The 25,332-nt window shown below is 47.6% G+C and overlaps 1 protein-coding gene across 3 annotated transcripts in view; it reads left to right on the forward strand.

The window, feature by feature from the left end:
• LOC139380994 (ras-associated and pleckstrin homology domains-containing protein 1-like) overlaps positions 1-15,340 on the forward strand; it is a 140,334-nt gene extending 124,994 nt beyond the window's left edge. For 2 of the 3 annotated variants that reach the window (XM_071124215.1, XM_071124216.1), the window contains 5 exons: positions 1,705-1,815; positions 6,076-6,174; positions 8,459-8,579; positions 9,576-9,709; positions 11,621-14,244. In XM_071124215.1, coding sequence (XP_070980316.1) covers positions 1,705-1,815; positions 6,076-6,174; positions 8,459-8,579; positions 9,576-9,709; positions 11,621-13,927 — 2,772 coding nt within the window. In that variant the 3' untranslated portion in view covers positions 13,928-14,244. Of the gene's footprint in view, positions 1-1,704; positions 1,816-6,075; positions 6,175-8,458; positions 8,580-9,575; positions 9,710-11,620 lie in introns of all 3 variants that reach the window. The other variant, XM_071124217.1, reaches the window with a different exon arrangement.
• The last annotated feature ends 9,992 nt before the right edge of the window (positions 15,341-25,332 follow it).

The raw sequence follows: 25,332 nt of genomic DNA on the forward strand, positions 1-25,332 counted from the left end.
CATCGAGGCCCATCGAAGCCCATCGAAGCCCATCCATGTCCCATCGAAGCCCATCCATGTCCCATCGAAGCCCATCCATGTCCCATCGAAGCCCATCCATGTCCCATCGAAGCCCATCCGAGTTCCATCGAAGCCCATCCATGTCCCATCGAGGCCCATCCATGTCCCATCGAGGCCCATCCATGTCCCATCGAGGCCCATCCATGTCCCATCGAGGCCCATCGAAGCCCATCCATGTCCCATCGAGGCCCATCGAAGCCCATCCATGTCCCATCGAGGCCCATCGAAGCCCATCCATGTCCCATCGAAGCCATCTTGAAGTGCATGGTGTTCCTGGAATCGGACCTAGATTATTTAATGTACACTATCAGTACCAGTTAGCCTATTGTCCAGAATATATATATAGTGCTCTGATTAACTGTGGTGCACTAAACAGGGAATAGGGTGCCATTTGGGATGTCTGTCCAGCTGGGATCTCTATTAACTACACTCAGCTACAGCCATGTTACTATGTTACACTACCCAGGGCGAGGATTAAAAACTAGGGTTAAAAACAACACATACACACATGCACAGACAGAAAGGCCGACAGACCAACAGGCAGAAAGGCCGACAGACCAACAGGCAGAAAGGCAGACAGACCAACAGGCAGAAAGGCAGACAGACCAACAGGCAGAAAGGCAGACAGACCAACAGGCAGAAAGGCAGACAGACCAACAGGCAGAAAGGCAGACAGACCAACAGGCAGAAAGGCAGACAGACCAACAGGCAGAAAGGCAGACAGACCAACAGGCAGAAAGGCAGACAGACCAACAGGCAGAAAGGCCGACAGACCAACAGGCAGAAAGGCCGACAGACCAACAGGCAGAAAGGCCGACAGACCAACAGACAGAAAGGCCGACAGACCAACAGGCAGAAAGGCAGACAGACCAACAGGCAGAAAGGCAGACAGACCAACAGGCAGAAAGGCAGACAGACCAACAGGCAGAAAGGCCGACAGACCAACAGACAGAAAGGCCGACAGACCAACAGGCAGAAAGGCCGACAGACCAACAGGCAGAAAGGCCGACAGACCAACAGGCAGAAAGGCAGACAGACCAACAGGCAGAAAGGCCGACAGACCAACAGGCAGAAAGGCAGACAGACCAACAGGCAGAAAGGCCGACAGACCAACAGGCAGAAAGGCAGACAGACCAACAGGCAGAAAGGCCGACAGACCAACAGGCAGAAAGGCAGACAGACCAACAGGCAGAAAGGCAGACAGACCAACAGGCAGAAAGGCAGACAGACCAACAGGCAGAAAGGCAGACAGACCAACAGGCAGAAAGGCAGACAGACCAACAGGCAGAAAGGCAGACAGACCAACAGGCAGAAAGAGGAAAAGGCAGACAGACAGACCGGCTGAAAAACCGACAAAGTCCGACAGGCCGTCAGACAGACGGAAAGGCAGACAGTTTACCGAAGTACTCTGTGTCCTCATTGACCCTCTGAATGCCACATGCAGGGAGAGGAGGAGAGAAGCCCAGCACATCATTTCCTGTTTATAAGTGTGATAGTAAAGCAATCAACAGCAGTAGCTGCAGCAAGCTGACCAACGTCCCTCTAAGTCAATCTTCTGTAAAGCGCCACCCAGTGGACAGTGCGGTGAGGTGAAAGCCATGACAGTCAACTGTAAATCCTCCATCTGTTCTCTCCCGCTGGCAGGCTTCCAGAGAACTGGTGTGTTTCCTCCAGCTGGATCATGTTAATGTGTACAACGGACAGGACTACCGCAGCAAGTACAAGGCTCCCACAGACTACTGCCTGGCCCTCAAGGTGAGAGAAAACACCCACGGTATGTACCAAATAACACCATATTCCCTATATAGGGCACTACTTTTAACCAGGGCCCATAGGGAATGGTGAGCCATTTGGTAAGCTCCTATAGGCGCTGATAACACCTGACTTCTGTTGTTGCCACTAGACCAATACCACCTGCAATACTCTGTTGATATAGTAACACTGCTACCACCTAGCCCTAACAGACTACCACTTAATCTACTACTACTAAAACTACTACTACCACCTAGCCCTAACCCCACAGACTACCACTAAAACTACTACTACTACAACTACTACTACTACTACTAAACTACTACTACCACCTAGCCCTAACCCCACAGACTACCACTAAAACTACTACTACTAAAACTACTACTACTACTACCACTACCACTAAAACTACTACCACTAAAACTACTACCACTACTACCACTACCACTACTACTACTACCACTAAAACTACTACTACTACCACTAAAACTACTACCACTAAAACTACTACTACTACTACCACTACCACTAAACCTACTACCACTAAAACTACTACTACTACTACCACTACTACTACTACCACTAAAACTACTACCACTAAAACTACTACCACTAAAACTACTACTACTACTACCACTACTACTACTACCACTACTACTACTACCACTAAAACTACTACCACTAAAACTACTACCACTAAAACTACTACTACTACTACTACCACTACTACTACTACCACTAAAACTACTACCACTAAAACTACTACTACTACTACTACCACTACTACTACTACCACTACTACTACTACCACTACTACTACTACCACTACTACTACTACCACTAAAACTACTACCACTAAAACTACTAAAACTACTACCACTACTACTACTACCACTACTACTACTACCACTAAAACTACTACCACTAAAACTACTACTACTACTACCACTAAAACTACTACTACTACTACTACCACTAAAACTACTACCACTAAAACTACTACCACTAAAACTACTTATACTACCACTACTACTACTACCACTAAAACTACTACCACTAAAACTACTACCACTAAAACTACTACTACTACTACCACTACTACTACTACCACTACTACTACTACCACTAAAACTACTACCACTAAAACTACTACTACTACTACCACTAAAACTACTACTACTACTACTACCACTAAAACTACTACCACTAAAACTACTACCACTAAAACTACTACTACTACTACCACTACTACTACTACCACTACTACTACTACCACTACTACTACTACCACTAAAACTACTACCACTACCACTAAAACTACTACCACTAAAACTACTACTACCACTACTACTACTACCACTAAAACTACTACCACTAAAACTACTACCACTACTACTACCACTACTACTACTACCACTACTACTACTACCACTACTACTACTACCACTAAAACTACTACCACTAAAACTACTACCACTAAAACTACTACTACTACTACCACTACTACTACCACTAAAACTACTACTACTACTACTACCACTAAAACTACTACTACTACTACTACTACCACTAAAACTACTACCACTAAAACTACTACTACTACTAGTACTACCACTCAAACTACTACCACTAAAACTACTACTACTACTACTACTACCACTAAAACTACTACTACTAAAACTACTACTACTACTACTACTACCACTACTACTACTACCACTAAAACTACTACCACTAAAACTACTACTACTAAAACTACTACTACTACTACCACTACTACTACTACCACTAAAACTACTACTACTACTACTACTACCACTAAAACTACTACTACTACTACTACTACCACTACTACTACTACCACTAAAACTACTACTACTACTACCACTACCACTAAAACTACTACTACTACTACTACTACTACTACTACCACTAAAACTACTACTACTACTACCACTAAAACTACTACTACTACCACTAAAACTACTACTACTACTACTACTACCACTAAAACTACTACTACTACTACTACTACCACTACTACTACTACCACTAAAACTACTACTACTACTACCACTAAAACTACTACCACTAAAACTACTACCACTAAAACTACTACTGCTACTACTACTACCACTAAAACTACTACTACTACTACTACTACCACTAAAACTACTACTACCACTAAAACTACTACTACTACTACCACTAAAACTACTACTACCACTAAAACTACTACTACTACCACTACTACCACTAAAACTACTACCACTACTACCACTAAAACTACTACTACCACTAAAACTACTACTGCTACTACTACTACCACTAATACTACTACTACTACTACTACTACCACTAAAACTACTACTACCACTAAAACTACTACTACTACTACTACTACCACTAAAACTACTACTACTACTACCACTAAAACTACTACTACTACTACTACTACCACTAAAACTACTACTACTACTACCACTAAAACTACTACTACCACTAAAACTACTACTACTACTACTACTACTACTACCACTAAAACTACTACTACTACTACTACTACTACTAAAACTACGAGAGGAGAGAGGGGGGGGGGGTACTTGGAGAGAGGGAGGATACTTGAGGAGAGAGGGGGGAGATACTTGGGGAGAGGAGAGAAGGGGGATACTTGGGGAGAGAGAGGGGAGGGATTTCTTGGGGAGAGGAGAGAAGGGGGATACTTGGGAAGAGGAGAGAAGGGGGATACTTGGGGAGAGGAGAGAAGGGGGATACTTGGGGAGAGCAGAGAGACGGGGGAGGAGGAGGGAGACGGGGGAGAGGAGAGAGACGGGGAAGGGGGAGAAACGGAAGGAGAGGGGAGAGACGGGGAGGAGGAAGGAGATGAGGGAGGAGGAGGGAGAAGAGAACCTAATCATAATCCAGTGAACCACCATGTTTCTCTTGTCAGGACTCTTTCAAATAAAAGAGTCCGACTCTAAAGCCATGTCAATTATGAACCAAATCCCTTCCGTTTCCTCAGGAAAGCAACAAGAGAAGTAAACAGAGAAGGTTTCTATTCTGGTCTGATGGTAATGTTTCCATGTAATCCCTGATGGGAGTAACTGGGTACAGTAGAGGGATTGAGGATGTTGAATCGCTGCCCTCAGTCTTCCTGTCAGAGGAGACCGTATCCAGTGGGCACACTGCCATCTAGTGGACAGTGTATAAACCTCCTGAGAAATCTGTATGGCCTCAAATCAAATCAAAGTTTATTTGTCACGTGCTCTGAATACAACAGGTGTAGTAGACCTTACAGTGAAATGCTGAATACAACAGGTGTAGTAGACCTTACTGTGAAATGCTGAATACAACAGGTGTAGTAAACCTTACAGTAAAATGCTGAATACAACAGGTGTAGTAGACCTCACAGTGAAATGCTGAATACAACAGGTGTAGTAGACCTCACAGTGAAATGCTGAATACAACAGGGGTAGTAGACCTTACAGTGAAATGCTGAATACAACAGGTGTAGTAGACCTCACAGTGAAATGCTGAATACAACAGGTGTAGTAGACCTTACAGTGAAATGCTGAATACAACCGGTATAGTAGACCTTACAGTGAAATGCTGAATACAACAGGTGTAGTAGACCTCACAGTGAAATGCTGAATACAACAGGTGTAGTAGACCTTACAGAGGGGCTCTATACAGTAGAGGCTATATACAGTAGAGGCTATATACAGTAGAGGCTATATACAGTAGAGGCTATATACAGTAGAGGCTATATATACAGTGAGAGGCTATATACAGTAGAGGGGCTATATACAGTAGAGGGGCTATATACAGTAGAGAGGCTATATACGGTGAGAGGCTATATACAGTAGAGGCTATATACAGTAGAGGCTATATACAGTAGAGGCTATATACATTAGAGAGGCTATATACGGTGAGAGGCTATATACGGTGAGAGGCTATATACAGTAGAGGCTCTATACAGCAGAGGGGCTCTATACAGCAGAGGGGCTCTATACAGCAGAGGGGCTCTATACAGCAGAGGGGCTCTATACAGCAGAGGGGCTCTATACAGCAGAGGGGCTCTATACAGGCACCGGTTAATTGGGCTGGGGATTTAGCCCAGAACTGAAACCGTGCATCATTTTGTCAGCAGAATCTGTCCGAGAGATTATAGCTCAATTAAAGAAACAAATGAGAGAAATCCCAGCATGCTATTATTGTGATGTGTGGTCGTTAATATATCCCATTGTCTCACTCTCTGTTCAGCATCCTCAGATCCAGAAGAAATCCCAGTACATCAAGTACCTGTGTTGTGATGACGTCAGAACCCTACACCAGTGGATCAATGGGATACGCATCGCCAAGGTAACGTTACGTTACCTCAGCAACAACTTAACGTAAGAGAGTAATGTAAAGCAGAGCCATAGTATGGGTTCTCACAGAACATCTTGTACAGAATACCTCAATGGCCAAACTCAAAGTATTTGGCTCTGATGAAAAGATGTGGGAACATCTGACAAAGCTGGGGTATGTTCACTAGGAACCGAACAGAAGCGGAAGGAAACGGGGAGGGACCTCCCTGGATCTGTTCAATAGAAACTATTGTTCTCGTGTTGCAAAACGTTTTCTGGAGTAAAGCGTTTCTATTGTAAACCATTTTGCTGAGGAAACCGACTAATGAGTCTGACCGACTAATCAATACACCTGACCGGCTTAATCAATACACCTGACCACCTGACCGGCTAATGAATACACCTGACCACCTGACCGGCTAATCAATACACCTGACCGGCTAATGAATACACCTGACCACCTGACCGGCTAACCAATACACCTGACCGGCTAATGAATACACCTGCCCGACTAATGAATACACCTGCCCGGCTAACGAATACACCTGCCCGGCTAACGAATACACCTGACCGGCTAATGAATACACCTGCCCGGCTAACGAATACACCTGCCCGGCTAACGAATACACCTGCCCGGCTAACGAATACACCTGCCCGGCTAACGAATACACCTGCCCGGCTAACGAATACACCTGCCCGGCTAACGAATACACCTGCCCGGCTAATGAATACACCTGACCGGCTAATCAATACACCTGACCACCTGACCGGCTAATGAATACACCTGACCGGCTAATGAATACACCTGCCCGGCTAATGAATACACCTGACCGGCTAATCAATACACCTGACCACCTGACCGGCTAACCAATACACCTGACCGGCTAACCAATACACCTGACCACCTGACCGGCTAACCAATACACCTGACCGGCTAACCAATACACCTGACCACCTGACCGGCTAATCAATACACCTGACCACCTGACCGGCTAATGAATACACCTGCCCGGCTAATGAATACACCTGACCACCTGACCGGCTAATCAATACACCTGACCACCTGACCGGCTAACCAATACACCTGACCGGCTAACCAATACACCTGACCGGCTAATCAATACACCTGACCACCTGACCGGCTAACCAATACACCTGCCCGGCTAACGAATACACCTGCCCGGCTAACGAATACACCTGCCCGGCTAACGAATACACCTGCCCGGCTAACGAATACACCTGCCCGGCTGAATACACCTGCCCGGCTAATGAATACACCTGACCGGCTAATCAATACACCTGACCACCTGACCGGCTAATGAATACACCTGACCGGCTAATGAATACACCTGCCCGGCTAATGAATACACCTGACCGGCTAATCAATACACCTGACCACCTGACCGGCTAACCAATACACCTGACCGGCTAACCAATACACCTGACCACCTGACCGGCTAACCAATACACCTGACCGGCTAACCAATACACCTGACCACCTGACCGGCTAATCAATACACCTGACCACCTGACCGGCTAATGAATACACCTGCCCGGCTAATGAATACACCACCCTGACCGGCTAATCAATACACGGCTACACCTGACCGGCTAACCAATACACCTGACCGAATACACCTGACCGGCGAATACACCTGCCCGGCTAACGAATACACCTGCCCGGCTAACGAATACACCTGCCCGACTAATCAATACACCTGCCCGGCTAATGAATAGAGGAGGCGGCAGGGTAGCCTAGTGGTTAGAGCGTTGGACTAGTAACCGGAAGGTTGCTCAAAAGCTGACAAGGTACACCTGCCTGAACAGGCTAACCCAAGGCCGTCATTGAAAATAAGAATTTGTTCACCTGACTTGCCTGGAGGTAAAATAAAATCAATACACCTGCCCGGCTAATGAATACACCTGCCCGGCTAATGAATACACCTGCCCGGCTAATGAATACACTAGTGGTTAGAGCTGCTAGTAACCGGAAGGTTGCTCAAACCCCCGAGCTGACAAGGTACAAATCTGTCGTTCTGCCCCTGAACAGGCAGTTAACCCACTGTTCCCAGGCCGTCATTGAAAATAAGAATTTGTTCTTAACTGACTTGCCTGGTTAAATAAAGGTAAAATAAAATAAATAAAAAAAATACACCTGCCCGGCTAATGAATACACCTGCCCGGCTAATGAATACACCTGCCCGGCTAATGAATACACCTGCCCGGCTAATGAATACACCTGCCCGACTAATCAATACACTCATGTTGTCTGTTGACCTATGTGTCTTTGTCTCCAGTATGGGAAGACCCTGTATGTGAACTACCAGGAGGCTATGAAGAGGACTGAGGCAGCCTACGACTGGTCTTCTCTCTCTAGCTCCTCTATCAAGTCTGGATCCAGCTCCTCCAGCCTGCCTGGTGAGTGGTGGTGGACAGACACAACAACACACAAGTATAGCAGGGCTGAGGTCGATTCTTATCTCAATTCAGTCAATTCAGGAAGTACAATTTCATGAATTTCAGTTTACTTCCTGAAATGACTGAATTAGAATTGATTAGACACTAACCCAGCAGCAGTTACCCACTGACTTAGCAGTATGTATAAGATTTCTACTTGCTCTAATTCTCATTTCTCTGTCTCCCTCTCCTCCTTCCCTCTCTCCCTCCCTCCTTCCCTCCCTCTCTCCTTCCCTACTCCTCTCACCTCCCTCTCCCTCCCTTCCTTCCTTCTTCTCTCCTACCGCTCTCCCCCTCTTTCCTCTCTCTCCCTCTCCTCCCTCCTTCCTTCCCTCTCTCTCTCCCTCCATCCCTCTCTCCTTCCCTACTCCTCTCCCCTCCCTTTCTCCCTCTCCTCTCCCTCCTACCTCTCTCCCCCTCTTTCCTCTCCCTCCCTCTTTCCTCTGTCCCTCCCTCCCTCCCTTCCTCTCTCCCTCCCTTCCTCTTTCCTCTGTCCCTCCCTCTTCACCTGTCCCTCCCTCTTCCCCCTGTCCCTCCCTTTTCCCCCTGTCCCTCCCTCTTCCCCCTGTCCCTCCCTCTTTCCTCTGTCCCTCCCTCTTTCCTCTGTCCCTCCCTCTTTCCTCTCCCTCCCTCTTTCCTCTCCCTCCCTCTTTCCTCTCCCTCCCTCCCTATTTCCTCTCCCTCCCTCCCTCTTTCCTCTGTCCTTCCCTCTTTCCTCTCTCCTTCCCTCTTTCCTCTCTCCCTCCCTCTTTCCTCTCTCCCTCCCTCCCTCCCTCTTTCCTCTCTCCCTCCCTCTTTCCTCTCTCCCTCCTCTCTCCCTCCCCCTTTCCTCTCTCCCTCCCTCTTTCTCTTTCCTCTCTCCCTCCCTCTTTCCTCTCTCCCTCCCTCTTTCCTCTCTCCCTCCCTCTTTCCTCTCTCCCTCTTTCCTCTCCCTCCCTCTTTCCTCTCACCCTCCAGAGTCCCAGTCTACCCACTACAGTAGTGATAGTGGTGTTGCTGTGTCAGAGAACAACCTGTCAGGCCACAGCCGCTCTCAGAGCCAGGTCAGCTCCATCTTCTCCGAGGCCTGGAAGAGAGGCACCCAGGATGAGGTACCGCCTCCTCCTGTACTGACACCCTCACCTTACCCTGTCACCTGTCTCTATTGACCTGCCTCAGTATTCCCCACCTGTCTCTATTGACCTGCCTCAGTATTCCTCACCTGTCACCTGTCTCTATTGACCTGCCTCAGTATTCCTCACCTGTCACCTGTCTCTATTGACCTGCCTCAGTATTCCTCACCTGTCACCTGTCTCTATTGACCTGCCTCAGTATTCCTCACCTTACCTCAGTTATACCCTTGTGTTTCAGAAGCCCAGTTCTACTCTTGTGTTTCAGAAGCCCAGTTCTACTCTTGTGTTTCAGAAGCCCAGTTCTCTACTCTTGTGTTTCAGAAGCCCAGTTCTGCTCTTGTGTTTCAGAAGCCCAGTTCTACTCTTGTGTTTCAGAAGCCCAGTTCTCTACTCTTGTGTTTCAGAAGCCCAGTTCTCTACTCTTGTGTTTCAGAAGCCCAGTTCTCTACTCTTGTGTTTCAGAAGCCCAGTTCTCTACTCTTGTGTTTCAGAAGCCCAGTTCTCTACTCTTGTGTTTCAGAAGCCCAGTTCTCTACTCTTGTGTTTCAGAAGCCCAGTTCTCTACTCTTGTGTTTCAGAAGCCCAGTTCTCTACTCTTGTGTTTCAGAAGCCCAGTTCTCTACTCTTGTGTTTCAGAAGCCCAGTTCTCTACTCTTGTGTTTCAGAAGCCCAGTTCTCTACTCTTGTGTTTCAGAAGCCCAGTTCTCTACTCTTGTGTTTCAGAAGCCCAGTTCTCTACTCTTGTGTTTCAGAAGCCCAGTTCTCTACTCTTGTGTTTCAGAAGCCCAGTTCTCTACTCTTGTGTTTCAGAAGCCCAGTTCTACTCTTGTGTTTCAGAAGCCCAGTTCTCTACTCTTGTGTTTCAGAAGCCCAGTTCTCTACTCTTGTGTTTCAGAAGCCCAGTTCTCTACTCTTGTGTTTCAGAAGCCCAGTTCTCTACTCTTGTGTTTCAGAAGCCCAGTTCTCTACTCTTGTGTTTCAGAAGCCCAGTTCTCTACTCTTGTGTTTCAGAAGCCCAGTTCTACTCTTGTGTTTCAGAAGCCCAGTTCTACTCTTGTTTCAGAAGCCCAGTTCTCTACTCTTGTGTTTCAGAAGCCCAGTTCTACTCTTGTTTCAGAAGCCCAGTTCTACTCTTGTGTTTCAGAAGCCCAGTTCTACTCTTGTTTCAGAAGCCCAGTTCTCTACTCTTGTGTTTCAGAAGCCCAGTTCTACTCTTGTTTCAAAAGCCCAGTTCTACTCTTGTGTTTCAGAAGCCCAGTTCTACTCTTGTTTCAGAAGCCCAGTTCTCTACTCTTGTGTTTCAGAAGCCCAGTTCTAGCCCAGTTGTCCATGTATTTGTTTGTGTTTTCTGCTGAATGTAATGCCTCAATATAGTGACACATGAACATGTGTCCCAGTGTTCAATATGAGACACATGAACATGTTTTCCCCTGTGTGGCAAAGGTTTTCAAATAACATCATGTTTTTGTTTTCTAGCATAGTAGTAATGAAATCATTAATACAATATCATCTAACACAGATACATGTCTCTCTCTTTGTCTCTGTCTCACTCTCTGTGTCTCTCTCCCCTCTTTGTCTCTCGCTCTCTGTGTCTCCTCTCTCTCGTCTCTCTCTCTCTGTCTCTCGCTCTCTGTGTCTCTGTCTCGCTCTCTCTCTCGCTCTGTATCTTTCTCGCTCTCTCTCTTTGTCTCTGTCTCACTCTCTGTGTCTCTCTCCCCTCTTTGTCTCTCGCTCTCTGTGTCTCCTCTCTCTCGTCTCTCTCTCTCTGTCTCTCGTTCTCTGTGTCTCCTCTCTCTCGTTCTCTCTCTTTATCTCTCTGTGTCTCGCTCACTCGTTCTCTTTCGTCTCTGTCTTTCGCTCTCTGTGTCTCGCTCTCTTTTCTCTCTCTAGTTGAGGATGGAGTCAGTGAGCAGACCCTATCCCCTGATGCTGCCCTCCATGCACCAGTCAGCCCCACCATCCCGAACCAGCTACACCAGTGTCTCCCCCGAATCCTCCCACTCTCCCCCCGACCCTCCACCTCCTTCTCCTCCCCCACTTCCCCACCCCCCTCACCAGGCTGCTCCTACCAACTTTGTCAAGTACAGCACCATCGCCCGCCTGCAGGGTGGCGCCAACCAGGCTGCCAATCATTACAGTGCCCAACCAATGGGCCAGCAGCAAGGCCCTCCGGCCCCGCCCCTCCAGTCTGTCAAACCCAACTACAACACGCTCCCATTGGCTCCCACTAACTACAACACCATGCCATTGGCTCCGAGAAACCCTCCTCCTCCTCCTCCTTGTTCCATGCCTGCTCCAGGCTCTGCCATGGCCTCTCTGAGGTTCAGCCTCCCCAGCTCTGTTCCTCAGTTCATCCCCCCTCCTCCCCCCCAGGCCCAAGCACTGCCCCCCCCTCCTCCCCCAGAAGAGGACCACCAGTGTCCCCCTCTCAGTAACACTGGGTTGCAGCAGTTCCTGGCCCAAAAATTCCCCAATATGAACTATGATTTCTCTGAGCTGGATGGCCAACCTGAGTCCCCTCCTCCTCCTCCCCCTCCTGCCCTCTCCCCCCTGTCCCCCATACTGCCACCCCCCACACCTCCCAAAACCTTCTCTGGTGTCTTCGCGCCCCAGACCGCTCCTAAGACCTTTGGTCCAGGGATCCCCCTGTCCCCAGTGTCGCCCTACCCTCCTTCTGGTCCAATGAAAAAGCAGCAAAGCTTCTCTACAGGCCATTCGCCCAATCAGCCGCCTTCCACGATGCCCAAACAGCACATATTCTCCTCTAAAACCCTCCCTCTGTCCGCCCCCATCTCCCCCACTCCCTCCCTGGCCAAACAGATAGTCAACCAGTTCCCAGGAGTCCCCCTGCCCCCACAGTCCCCCCCGGCGGTCAAGGCTAAACCAAGATGGCAGCCAGGGGGTCAGATCCCACCTCAGTCCCCTGAATTCCCCCTTCCTCCTCCTCTCCCTCCTTCTGAGATGTGCTCCCCCATTAAGAAGTCTCCCTCCACCTCATCAACCGGCTCCTTCGGGAAGAGGGGGCCTCCTCCCACTCCCCAGCGCGCCTCCTCCATCAAGTCTAACTCCTCAGGGGAGTACCAGGAAGAGGCCCAGGTCCAGAGGCAGCCTAAGAAAGTGGAGTCTCTGGTCAGTAAGTTTGCCCAGCCTGGCCTCGGCTCCTGCAACTCCTCCACCGCCACCTTCTCCGGATCTCCTGCTAAAGATTTGGGGTCTCCTGCTCTTCCTGCTCCTCCTAAACCAGGCAAGCTGAACCTGTCAGCTCTCCCTCTAGTCCTCCAGGGTCTACAGACAGGGCAGCACCGCCAGCCCAGTGAAGAGTTCCCCTCTCTTCCTCAGTACCGCCAACCTAGTGAAGACTTCCCCTCTCTTCCTCAGTACCGCCATCCCAGTGAAGAGTTCCCCTCTCCTCCTCAGTACCGCCAACCCAGTGAAGAGTTCCCCTCTCCTCCTCAGTACCGCCAACCCAGTGAAGAGTTCCCCTCTCCTCCTCAGTACCGCCAACCCAGTGAAGAGTTCCCCTCTCCTCCTCAGTACCGCCAACCCAGTGAAGAGTTCCCCTCTCCTCCTCAGTACCGCCAGCCTAGTGAAGACTTCCCCCCTCCTCCTCCCGACTCTGAACTGCTCCCCCCACCACCCCTCCTCTCTGAGCTCCACCCGGGGGCCCCCAGGGTCGCAGTGGTAAACCCCCAGCCGCAGGCCACGCCCATCTCCCACCCCGTCAGCCAATCATCATGGAAGACCCAGTCACTCAAGAAGACTCCGCCACTGACACTGCACAGGCTGTCCCGGAGTCACACGGTCCAGGAGCCCTTACCCCTGTCCCCTCCATACCAGCACCAGCATACCCCCCCAGCCTCCTTTGCCTGTCCCCTGCCCCCCACCTCCCCCGGGGTACCTAAGGGGGGCGGTACCCTCTCCTCGGTCCAACCCAACTTCCTGGAGGACCTGAACCGGACCTTGAAGAGGAAGTCCATCTCACGTCATGGCTCCCTCACGCGGCACGGTTCCTCCCGGCTGGAACCGGTCTCCATGGACGACATGGCCCTCCCTCCTCCACCCCCTCCGGACCAACATAGGGGGGGGCAGGGCGGGGGCCACGGGTACATGTCCTCAGGCTATGCAACGTTACGGCGGGGGCCGCGCCCTGCCCCGCCAAAACGGGATGAAAGCACCAAACTGACGGGTGAGTGGTAGCTAGGGGGAAGAGGAGGACTTGGGCCGAGCTGCCCAGGCTATGGGACCCAGCAAGGTCCCAGTCTACAGACTATGGACCCATCAAGGTCCCAGTCTACAGACTGACTACAGACTATGGACCCATCAAGGCTACAGTCTACAGACTGACTACAGACTATGGACCTATCAAGGCTACAGTCTACAGACTGACTACAGCCTATGGACCCATCAAGGTCCCAGTCTACAGACTGACTACAGGCTATGGACCCATCAAGGCTACAGTCTACAGACTGACTACAGACTATGGACCCATCAAGGCTACAGGCTATGGGACCCATCAAGGCTACAGGCTATGGGACCCATCAAGGCTACAGGCTATGGGACCCATCAAGGCTACAGGCTATGGGACCCATCAAGGCTACAGGCTATGGGACCCATCAAGGTCCCAGTCTACAGGCTATGTACCCATCAAGGTCCCAGTCTACAGACTGACTACAGCCTATGGACCCATCAAGGTCCCAGTCTACAGACTGACTAAAGACTATGGACCCATCAAGGCTACAGTCTACAGGCTATTGGACCCATCAAGGTCCCAGTCTACAGACTGACTAAAGACTATGGACCCATCAAGGCTACAGTCTACAGGCTATTGGACCCATCAAGGTCCCAGTCTACAGACTGACTACAGCATATGGACCCATCAAGGTCCCAGTCTACAGACTGACTACAGACTATGGACCCATCAAGGTCCCAGTCTACAGACTGACTATAGCCTATGGACCCATCAAGGTCCCAGTGTACAGACTGACTACAGACTATGGACCCATCAAGGCTACAATCTACAGGCTATTGGACCCATCAAGGTCCCAGTCTACAGACTGACTACAGCCTATGGACCCATCAAGGTCCCAGTCTACAGACTGACTATAGCCTATGGACCCATCAAGGTCCCAGTGTACAGACTGACTACAGACTATGGACCCATCAAGGTCCCAGTCTACAGACTGACTACAGACTATCTACCCATCAAGGTCCCAGTCTACAGACTGATTACAGCCTATGGACCCATCTAGAGCACAGTCTACAGACTATATGGACCCTACAGGCTGCTCTCCCTACAAACCAAACGGACCCGAAACGTTCTTATTATACAATAAGAAACGTTCATTATGGCGTGCACTAATGAATACGACCCAGAACTCGGCCTGTCTCCTCTCGTCTCCTCTCGTCTCGCCTCCTCTCCTCTCGTCTCGTCTCCTCTCGTCTCCTCTCGTGCCACACAGACAGGACTGAGCTGGATGAAGAACCTGTTCCTTGTAAATCCCAGATTGTTATTCCATCCTTTTGCCTACATTATAATAACTCTGTGAAAAGAGAGAGCAAGTTAAACCACCTATCAAGCTTTTCCACATGTTTGTGCCGCTTTGCATTGAATTATAACTAAAAAATAAACAAGAATTCAGCTGCAATATAAACAGGTACTGCATGGACATGTTGTTACCTTAGCAACTGTTTGGGGTTTGGGAGGGATGTATAGACGTGTATGATCATACAGTCAGTAGTATTCACCCCCTTGGATTTGTTCATATTGTTTTTGCGTTACAGACTGGGATTGAAATTTAATTAATTGTGATTAGTTTTTTTTGTAATTGATTCACACAATACTCTAATGTCAAACGGGAAAAATTCTAATATTTTTATTTATTTTTCTTGTTAATTCAAAATAAAACACTGTTCATTAGATAAGTATTCACCCACCTGAGTCAATACACGTTAGAAAAACATTTGGCAGCGATTACAGCTGTGAGTCTTCATGGGTGAGTCTCTAAGAGTCATTACAGCTGTGAGTGTTCATGGGTAAGTCTCTAAGAGTCATTACAGCTGTGAGTCTTCATGGGTGAGTCTCTAAGAGTCATTACAGCTGTGAGTCTTCATGGGTGAGTCTCTAAGAGTCATTACAGCTGGGAGTCTTCATGGGTGAGTCTCTAAGAGTCATTACAGCTGTGAGTCTTCATGGGTGAGTCTCTAAGAGTCATTACAGCTGGGAGTCTTCATGGGTGAGTCTCTAAGAGTCATTACAGCTGTGAGTCTTCATGGGTGAGTCTCTAAGAGTCATTACAGCTGGGAGTCTTCATGGGTGAGTCTCTAAGAGTCATTACAGCTGGGAGTCTTCATGGGTGAGTCTCTAAGAGTCATTACAGCTGTGAGTCTTCATGGGTGAGTCTCTAAGAGTCATTACAGCTGTGAGTCTTCATGGGTGAGTCTCTAAGAGTCATTACAGCTGGGAGTCTTCATGGGTGAGTCTCTAAGAGTCATTACAGCTGGGAGTCTTCATGGGTGAGTCTCTAAGAGTCATTACAGCTGGGAGTCTTCATGGGTAAGTATGTAAAGCCATTATCACACTGCAGACCTTTAAATGCTCAAATCGGTTTTGAAATACTGCCTGTCCAAGCAATTACAAGTGACCACATCAGGTTTGTATGTGTTCAGACAGCAGTCATTAGCTAACATGGCACTGATGGATGTGTGTGCAGTGGTGTAGGATCTTAATTTGAGCCAGTTTCCTGAAGCAGAAAAATAATCCTGCAGCAACAGGAAATGTGAATTATAATGGGGATTATAATTAATGGCATTTTTTTTGTAGGTCTTGATACATTTTTTCTTTAGGGTGAATCAAATTGGACATTTTAAAGTGGAAATTACAAACTTTAGAAGCCTTTTCAAACCTTGAGTACACTACAAATGTGCACATGCAGGAAATTTCTCAGCAACAAAAGGTTGATCAAATTAAGATCCTACATCTGTTTTCTAGCACATTAACAAATTCATTTGTAAATGAGCACGCTAGTTAGCTACCACATGTTCTTGTCAACCTGTCGACAGAGTAGCAAGATATGGCAAAGAACAGTCTAAATACCATGAGATTACAAATAAATCCGATTTGACCGTTCAGACACAAGTTGCTTGGCCAGAAATCATATCTGTACGTGGATTGAAGTATCCGATTCCATATGCTTTTTTTGGCTGTTCAGACTTTAGGAAAAAGCACCAATAAAATGCAACAAAATAGGATTTGAGTCACTTCAAACTGCCAATGTGAACCAGGCTTAAGAGCTTTGCACACCTGGATTGTGCACATTATTCATTTAAAAGTTGTTCAAGCTCTGTCAATGTGTTGACGATCATGGCTAGACAGTAATGTTCAAGTCTTGCCATAGATCTTCAAGCAGATGTAAGTCAAGACTGTAACTAGGCTACTCAGGAACATTCACTATCTTCTTGGTAAGTGACTCCAGTGTAGATTTGGCCTTGTGTTTTAGGTTCTTGTCCTGGCGGCAAGGGGGAATCATCTCCCAGTGTCTGCTGGAATGCAGAGGGAAGCATGTTTTCCTCTAGGATTTTGCTTTCTGTTTTATCCTGAAAAACTCCCCAGTATTTGCCGATGTCAAGCATACCCATACCATGATGCAGCCACCACCATGCTGGAAAATAAGGAGGCAGTTAGTGATGTGTTGTGTTAAATTTGCACCAAACAGAAGGCTTTGTATTTAGGCCAAAGAGTTCCATTGAATCCCACTTTGTGACACAAAACAAAATGTTCAAATCCAAGGGTGAATACTTCCGATACCCCACTGGGGAGAAGGGTCACTTTTACTTTTGTGTTTTTATATAAGATGATTTAATATACCTGAAATGTATTATTATTTTTAAAGTTGTGTTTTTAAAGCATAGTGAGTGAATATGAACCGTGAGTAGTAGACCAGGATTGATGTGGAGATGGCTCTGGTCCCGGGTGTTACGTGTGGCAGGTTCAGCTTCAGCAAGCCACACGTAACACCCTGGACCAGAGCTGGTGTAGAGACAGACAGGTGTGTGTATAGGAGCAGTATATAGGGAGGATCCCTGGTGTAGTTGGATATGGGACAGACAGACGGACAGTAGTGTAGTTGGATATGTGATAGACAGACAGACACTGGTGTAGTTGCATATGGGACACTAGACTAACTCCCTCCATGTGATTGTCTGAAATGACACCCTATTCCCTACATAGTGCATAGGGCCCATAGGGCTCTGGTCAAAAGTAGTGCACTATGCAGGGAATAGGGTGCTGTTTCGGACACCGCCTGTCTGTCTGTGGGGTGTAAAGATGTGTTGATTCTAATCACAATCTTTTTGTAAATTGCATCAAAATGTTTAAATGTCTCCATCGGATTTAAGTTACTGTACAACTGGAAGATGATTGGCTGATGTCTTAATGATCCTCTCAGGTGGTCACTGCTTTGATTGGACGGGATGACATGGTGCACAATGAAGGTCCACCTCTGTGAATGGCTGTTATGTTGATGGGGGCGGGTCTGACCTGCTCTCTCTCTCTGTTTCTATTGGTCACATTAGTGATCCGTCTATCTGTAACTGCAGCTACTGTCTCAAAAGGCCTCCTTTTGGTCGTTACTAGTCAATACAGCCACAGAGTCATAATTATGGCTAAACCCCGTCTATTTCTAAAATGTTTATTCTTAAAATCTGATTTTAAACCTAACCACAATGATAACCTAATGCCTAACCTTAAATGAAGACCAAAAAGCACATGTTTGTTTTCATGAATTTTTTACGATATAGCCAATGCCCTGACTTTGTGGCTGTGATACAGACAGGAAGTACACTAAACTACAGGAAGTGCCAGGTCACATGACAGAACAATTATAGAATGAAGTGCAGGTTCTAGAACCATCTCTGGACCAGACTAGTTGGCCATGTAGCTCCTGATTTGAGGGTGGGGACGGACACTTGTTTCACACTAATGCCTTCTATTTTACCGTCATTACGTCCCTAATGGCACCGATATTCCCTATGTAGTGCACTACTTTTGGCCAGACCACTGTCCATAGGACCTTGCGGTAGACTAGCGTCCTGTTTAGGGGGTGTACTTGTACATCAAGCTGCCTCACACTACAGAAACAGGATAGACTAGTGTCCTGCCTCACACTACAGAAACAGGATAGACTAGTGTCCTGTCTCACACTACAGAAACAGGAGATAGACTAGCGTCCTGCCTCACACTACAGAAACAGGAGATAGACTAGTGTCCTGCCTTACACTACAGAAACAGGAGATAGACTAGCGTCCTGCCTCACACTACAGAAACAGGAGATAGACTAGTGTCCTGCCTTACACTACAGAAACAGGAGATAGACTAGCGTCCTGCCTCACACTACAGAAACAGGAGATAGACTAGCGTCCTGCCTCACACTACAGAAACAGGAGATAGACTAGCGTCCTGCCTCACACTACAGAAACAGGATAGACTAGTGTCCTGCCTCACACTACAGAATCAGGAGATAGACTAGCGTCCTGCCTCACACTACAGAAACAGGATAGACTAGTGTCCTGCCTCACACTACAGAAACAGGAGAAACAGAGCCAACCTTTCTGACGAGGCTGACTTACCACACAGGTAATATTGGGTCATTTGAGTCACATACTGAGTGTTAGTGGATGGGGACGGTCTACTGTGTGATAGTGGATGGGGACGGTCTACTGTGTGATAGTGGATGGGGACGGTCTATTGTGTGTTAGTGGATGGGGACGGTCTACTGTGTGATAGTGGATGGGGACGGTCTATTGTGTGTTAGTGGATGGGGACGGTCTACTGTGTGATAGTGGATGGGGACAAAGACCAACTCTGTCTGTGGTGATCTTCTGTCTGCATACCTTTCATACCTCTGTCTCTGTGTTGTGTGGGTTAAACTAGTCAGTCAGTACCTACCAATTAGAATCACTAAGGTCATTAGAGATCAGTCAAACTGAAATGTTGTGTAGAGTGGAAGGTAGGCACGTGTACTACATCATACACAACATGTGTACTACATCATACACAACATGTGTACTACATCATACACAACATGTGTACTACATCATACACAACATGTGTACTACATCATACACAACATGTGTACTACATCATACACAACACGTGTACTACATCATACACAACATGTGTACTACATCATACACAACATGTGTAGAGTGGAAAGTTACTGTGTATTAATTACATCATCATACCTCTGCCTTTTACATCTGTAAACAGGAAGTGATATCAGCAGCATTTAAACAGTACTGTCCTTCATTTCAGAACAAGAACAACGAAGATAAACCGTGAACAACAGCCTAAACGTTATTATCTGTATCTGAAGGCCAAACTAGATTTCTAACGTCGGGAATATTCTTAGATACTTTGCCGTAACAGGGAAAATGAAAACCTAAAATGCATTTAAACTGAACAATAAAAATGCGTAAATCATACCTCTGCATGTCTCGGTGCATTTTTGACATCTGACTGAAATCTCACAGTTTCAACTTGAATTGTAAGGGGATGTGTTGTGTGTAGTGTAGTGTGAAGTGTGTGTACACTGAGTGGGACAAACATTGTCCATTAGACTGACCAGGTGAATCCAGGTGAAAACTATGATCCCTTATTGATGTCACTTGTTAAATCCACTTCAATCAGTGTAGAATTAAGAGGAGACAGGTTAGAGAAGGATGTTTAAGCCTTGAGACATGCATTGTGTATGTGTGCCATTCAGAGAGGGAATTGGCAAGACAAAATATTGAGGTGCCAGAGGGTTTGTGTCAAAGAACTACAACGCTGCTGAGTTTTTAACGCTCAACAGTTTCCTTTGTGAACGGACCACCACCCAGGGTAAAAGGGGGGTTCAACTCAATATTAGGAAGGTGTTCTTAATGTTTTGGTCTCTGTGTAGGTTAATATCGAACCTACTGGTTATTTCCCAGCAAATCACCAGGACCTGAAAGGACCGCTTCTCCCTCTCAAGCTGTAGTGGTAGAGAACATAATTGGTAGCAATTTTGCAGAGGACCTTGGTGTTGAGGTCCCTTCCCCCCCAAAGGGAACGGAAGTTTTGATTCATTCTTATTTAACCTTTAACTAGTAATAGATCTAAAATGACAGACAAAAGTGAGTGTCGGTTTCCCCATTATCCTGAATCCTGTGATTTACAACAGATTGTTGTGGGAAGTTCTGGGAACAAAAAACTGAATTGGTTCCCGATAATTGTTTCCAGCTTCATCGGCATGGTTGTTTTGGAAACCGGCAATTCGTTTTAAGTCGAGTACAAAAAGTTATAGTTAATAGTCAAATTAATTTCAATGTTTTCCTATGCTTGGTGAACAAACTAAAGGGTGTGCAATATAGAAGGGTAGTCAGTGGACATTCTGAACCTTGTTTGAGTCAAGTAGGTCACATGACCAAGGCGCTATTGAAATTCGAATGTAAAAAAAAAAAAAGTTTACTTTGTTTACGCTCCCTAAGTAATTCGACTAGAAATACAAAATGATGCTCACATTTCCAGATGTTTATTCGCTTTGGAAAGCGAATTAATGTCTAAATCGTGAAAATAAAACCTGTGCAATGTTGTGCACAATTTTGTCCAATGGTGACATTTGCGAGATCGGTTTTCTATCGCTCATTTTCACGTTACGCCAATGATAGGATGTCACCGTGTGGGACAGTGGGTCAATAAACCTTGTCGAAGTGGGTAATATTCATATGTAAACATAGTGAATGGTAATTGGATGCATTTTACCGCCATATCATACTGTGCTATGATTGGTTAAGACCACCCAAACGGTTAGGTCATGGTCACTTTGATCCTGGTTGGCGATACGTGAACATGCCAGTTATAGCTAGCTAATAAAGAGCTACGTTAAGAAATATCCTGTAGTACTGCATTGTATTATTTTGTACAAAGTGTTCAAAACAAGACATGGTGGGTGCCCTGATACTAGTTGATGAGCTAGGCAGGTCACTCACTGCCTGGGAAGGTCTCCCACTCAGGAGTACGACACGGGGACTGGAGCAGGGGAAGGTTGACCTCAGGTCTCCCAACTGGAAACCCGAGGTAGGGGGAGCGCACTTCTAACTTTTTACAGTAGGAATGGAATTTAGTTTGTGTGTTTATTCCCCTCTTTCCACTGGGATTCTCTGCCTCTAACCCTATTACAGGGGCTGAGTCACTGGCTTACTGGGGCTCTCTCATGCTGTCCCTGGAGGGGGTGGGTGGGTTAAATCACTGATGTGGTCATCCTGTCTGGGTTGCCCCCCCCCCCCCCCCCTTGGGTCGTGCCGTGGCGGAGGTCTTTTTGGGCTATACTCAGCCTTGTCTCAGGATGGTAAGTTGGTGGTTGAAGATATCCCTCTAGTGGTGTGGGGGCTGTGCTTTGGCAAAGTGGGTGGGGTTATATCCTTCCTGTTTGGCCCTGTCCGGGGGTGTCCTCGGATGGGGCCACAGTGTCTCCTGACCCCTCCTGTCTCAGCCTCCAGTATTTATGCTGCAGTAGTTTATGTGTCGGGGGGCTAGGGTCAGTTTGTTATATCTGGAGTACTTCTCCTGTCCTATTCGGTGTCCTGTGTGAATTTAAGTGTGCGTTCTCTAATTCTCTCTTTCTCTCTCTCGGAGGACCTGAGCCCTAGGACCATGCCCCAGGACTACCTGACATGATGACTCCTTGCTGTCACCAGTCCACCTGGCCGTGCTGCTGCTCCAGTTTCTTTCAACTGTTCTGCCTTATTATTATTCGACCATGCTGGTCATTTATGAACATTTGAACATCTTGGCCATGTTCTGTTATAATCTCCACCCGGCACAGCCAGAAGAGGACTGGCCATCCCACATATGCTCTCTCTAATTCTCTCTTTCTTTCTCTCTCTCGGAGGACCTGAGCCCTAGGACCATGCCCCAGGAATACCTGACATGATGACTCCTTGCTGTCCCCAGTCCACCTGACTGTGCTGCTGCTCCAGTTTCAACTGTTCTGCCTTATTATTATTCGACCATGCTGGTCATTTATGAACATTTGAACATCTTGACCATGTTCTGTTATAATCTCCACCCGGCACAGCCAGAAGAGGACTGGCCACCCCACATAGCCTGGTTCCTCTCTAGGTTTCTTCCTAGGTTTTGGCCTTTCTAGGGAGTTTTTACTAGCCACCGTGCTTCTACACCTGCATTGCTTGCTGTTTGGGGTTTTAGGCTGGGTTTCTGTACAGCACTTTGAGATATCAGCTGATGTACGAAGGGCTTTATAAATAAATTTGATTTGATTTGTTTCTTATTTGAAGTGCAATAGTGAAATAATCATGTTCTCTTCTATATAAGTGTGTTATTCAATCTGTGTATTTGTGTGTATGTTGGGGTGGCAGGTAGCCTAGCGGTTAGAGCATTGGGCGGCAGGTAGCCTAGCGGTTAGAGCATTGGGCGGCAGGTAGCCTAGCGGTTAGAGCATTGGGCGGCAGGTAGCCTAGCGGTTAGAGCGTTGGGCGGCAGGTAGCCTAGCGGTTAGAGCGTTGGGTGGCAGGTAGCCTAGCGGTTAGAGCGTTGGGCGGCAGGTAGCCTAGCGGTTAGAGCGTTGGGCGGCAGGTAGCCTAGCGGTTAGAGCGTTGGGCGGCAGGTAGCCTAGCGGTTAGAGCGTTGGGCGGCAGGTAGCCTAGCGGTTAGAGCGTTGGGCGGCAGGTAGCCTAGCGGTTAGAGCGTTGGGCGGCAGGTAGCCTAGCGGTTAGAGCGTTGGGCGGCAGGTAGCCTAGCGGTTAGAGCGTTGGGCGGCAGGTAGCCTAGCGGTTAGAGCGTTGGGCGGCAGGTAGCCTAGCGGTTAGAGCGTTGGGCGGCAGGTAGCCTAGCGGTTAGAGCATTGGGCGGCAGGTAGCCTAGCGGTTAGAGCGTTGGGCGGCAGGTAGCCTAGCGGTTAGAGCATTGGGTGGCAGGTAGCCTAGCGGTTAGAGCGGCAGGTAGCCTAGCGGTTAGAGCGTTGGGCGGCAGGTAGCCTAGCGGTTAAAGCATTGGGCGGCAGGTAGCCTAGCGGTTAGAGCGTTGGGCGGCAGGTAGCCTAGCGGTTAGAGCGTTGGGCGGCAGGTAGCCTAGCGGTTAGAGCGTTGGGCGGCAGGTAGCCTAGCGGTTAGAGCGTTGGGCGGCAGGTAGCCTAGCGGTTAGAGCGTTGGGCGGCAGGTAGCCTAGCGGTTATAGCGTTGGGCGGCAGGTAGCCTAGCGGTTATAGCGTTGGGCGGCAGGTAGCCTAGCGGTTAGAGCGTCCCTTTAGAAGGCCTGGAAACACCTGCTGGTGCTCGTTCCCCATTATCCCTTTAGAAGGCCTGGAAACACCTGCTGGAGCTCGTTCCCCATTATCCCTTTAGAAGGCCTGGAAACACCTGCTGGAGCTCGTTCCCCATTATCCCTTTAGAAGGCCTGGAAACACCTGCTGGAGCTCGTTCCCCATTATCCCTTTAGAAGGCCTGGAAACACCTGCTGGAGCTCGTTCCCCATTATCCCTTTAGAAGGCCTGGAAACACCTGCTGGAGCTCGTTCCCCATTATCCCTTTAGAAGGCCTGGAAACACCTTTCCCATTATCCCTTTAGAAGGCCTGGTTATACACCTGCTGGAGCTCGTTCTCCATTATCCCTTTAGAAGGCCTGGAAACACCTGCTGGAGCTCGTTCCCCATTATCCCTTTAGAAGGCCTGGAAACACCTGCTGGAGCTCGTTCCCCATTATCCCTTTAGAAGGCCTGGAAACACCTTTTTGATATAGTCGACAGACTGGATCACATCCTGGAGAGTGGCGTGGAGCTCAGGCACCTTGTCCTTCGCTACCTTGTCCTTCGCTGCATTGCTATGATTCATACGTTCTTCAATGAATCTTGTGAGGACACCAGCTGGCTTATCATTGTGTCTTGGATTGCTTGGTGGCCAGATGCCTTTTTAGTTTTGGGGGGTTTCATTAGCTAACAGCTCGTTGCTCATAGGACGTCTACACAGCCCGTTGCTCATAGGACGTCTACACTCACCCTGCCCGTCTTCAATATAGGTGAAACCATATAAATTGGGGTCATATTTTCTCTTCTTGACAGGGACCGGATTGTCCGCCTTGTTGTTAACATTGGAAGCAGCAGTAGGTGAAGGGGGAGCTGCACGTTTTAAAAACCTGTCCATGATTATACTCTGACAGCTAGCCTACATGAGTTAAATGACAGCTAACTATCCACATGTGCAATGCCTGAGGAACACATCTGCATAGTTAGATATCTAAGATAGCTGTCAGAAGGAGATCTGTATTATCTGATTGGACGTGTCATATTTTAAAACAAAACAATGTTGCAGAGTGACATTTTATTGTGTGTTTGTGTGTGCGTGCACGCGCGATATGCAAAAATGCGGTCTCCTTTCAAAATAAAAGTTTCAGTGTGGCGGTTACCTTTCAAAATAAAAGTTTCAGTTCAAAATATTTTTTAATTACATTTTTTATATTCTTGCATAAATCCCACGACCACTTAAAATCCAACCCCCCAGTTCAGAATCCCTGGTTTAAACTACATCAGGATCTCCTTCTCCTTGGTGCAAGTTCACCAACTACTTCTCTG

The sequence above is a fragment of the Oncorhynchus clarkii genome, chromosome 22 (assembly GCF_045791955.1).
Source record: "Oncorhynchus clarkii lewisi isolate Uvic-CL-2024 chromosome 22, UVic_Ocla_1.0, whole genome shotgun sequence".
NCBI lineage: Eukaryota > Metazoa > Chordata > Actinopteri > Salmoniformes > Salmonidae > Oncorhynchus > Oncorhynchus clarkii.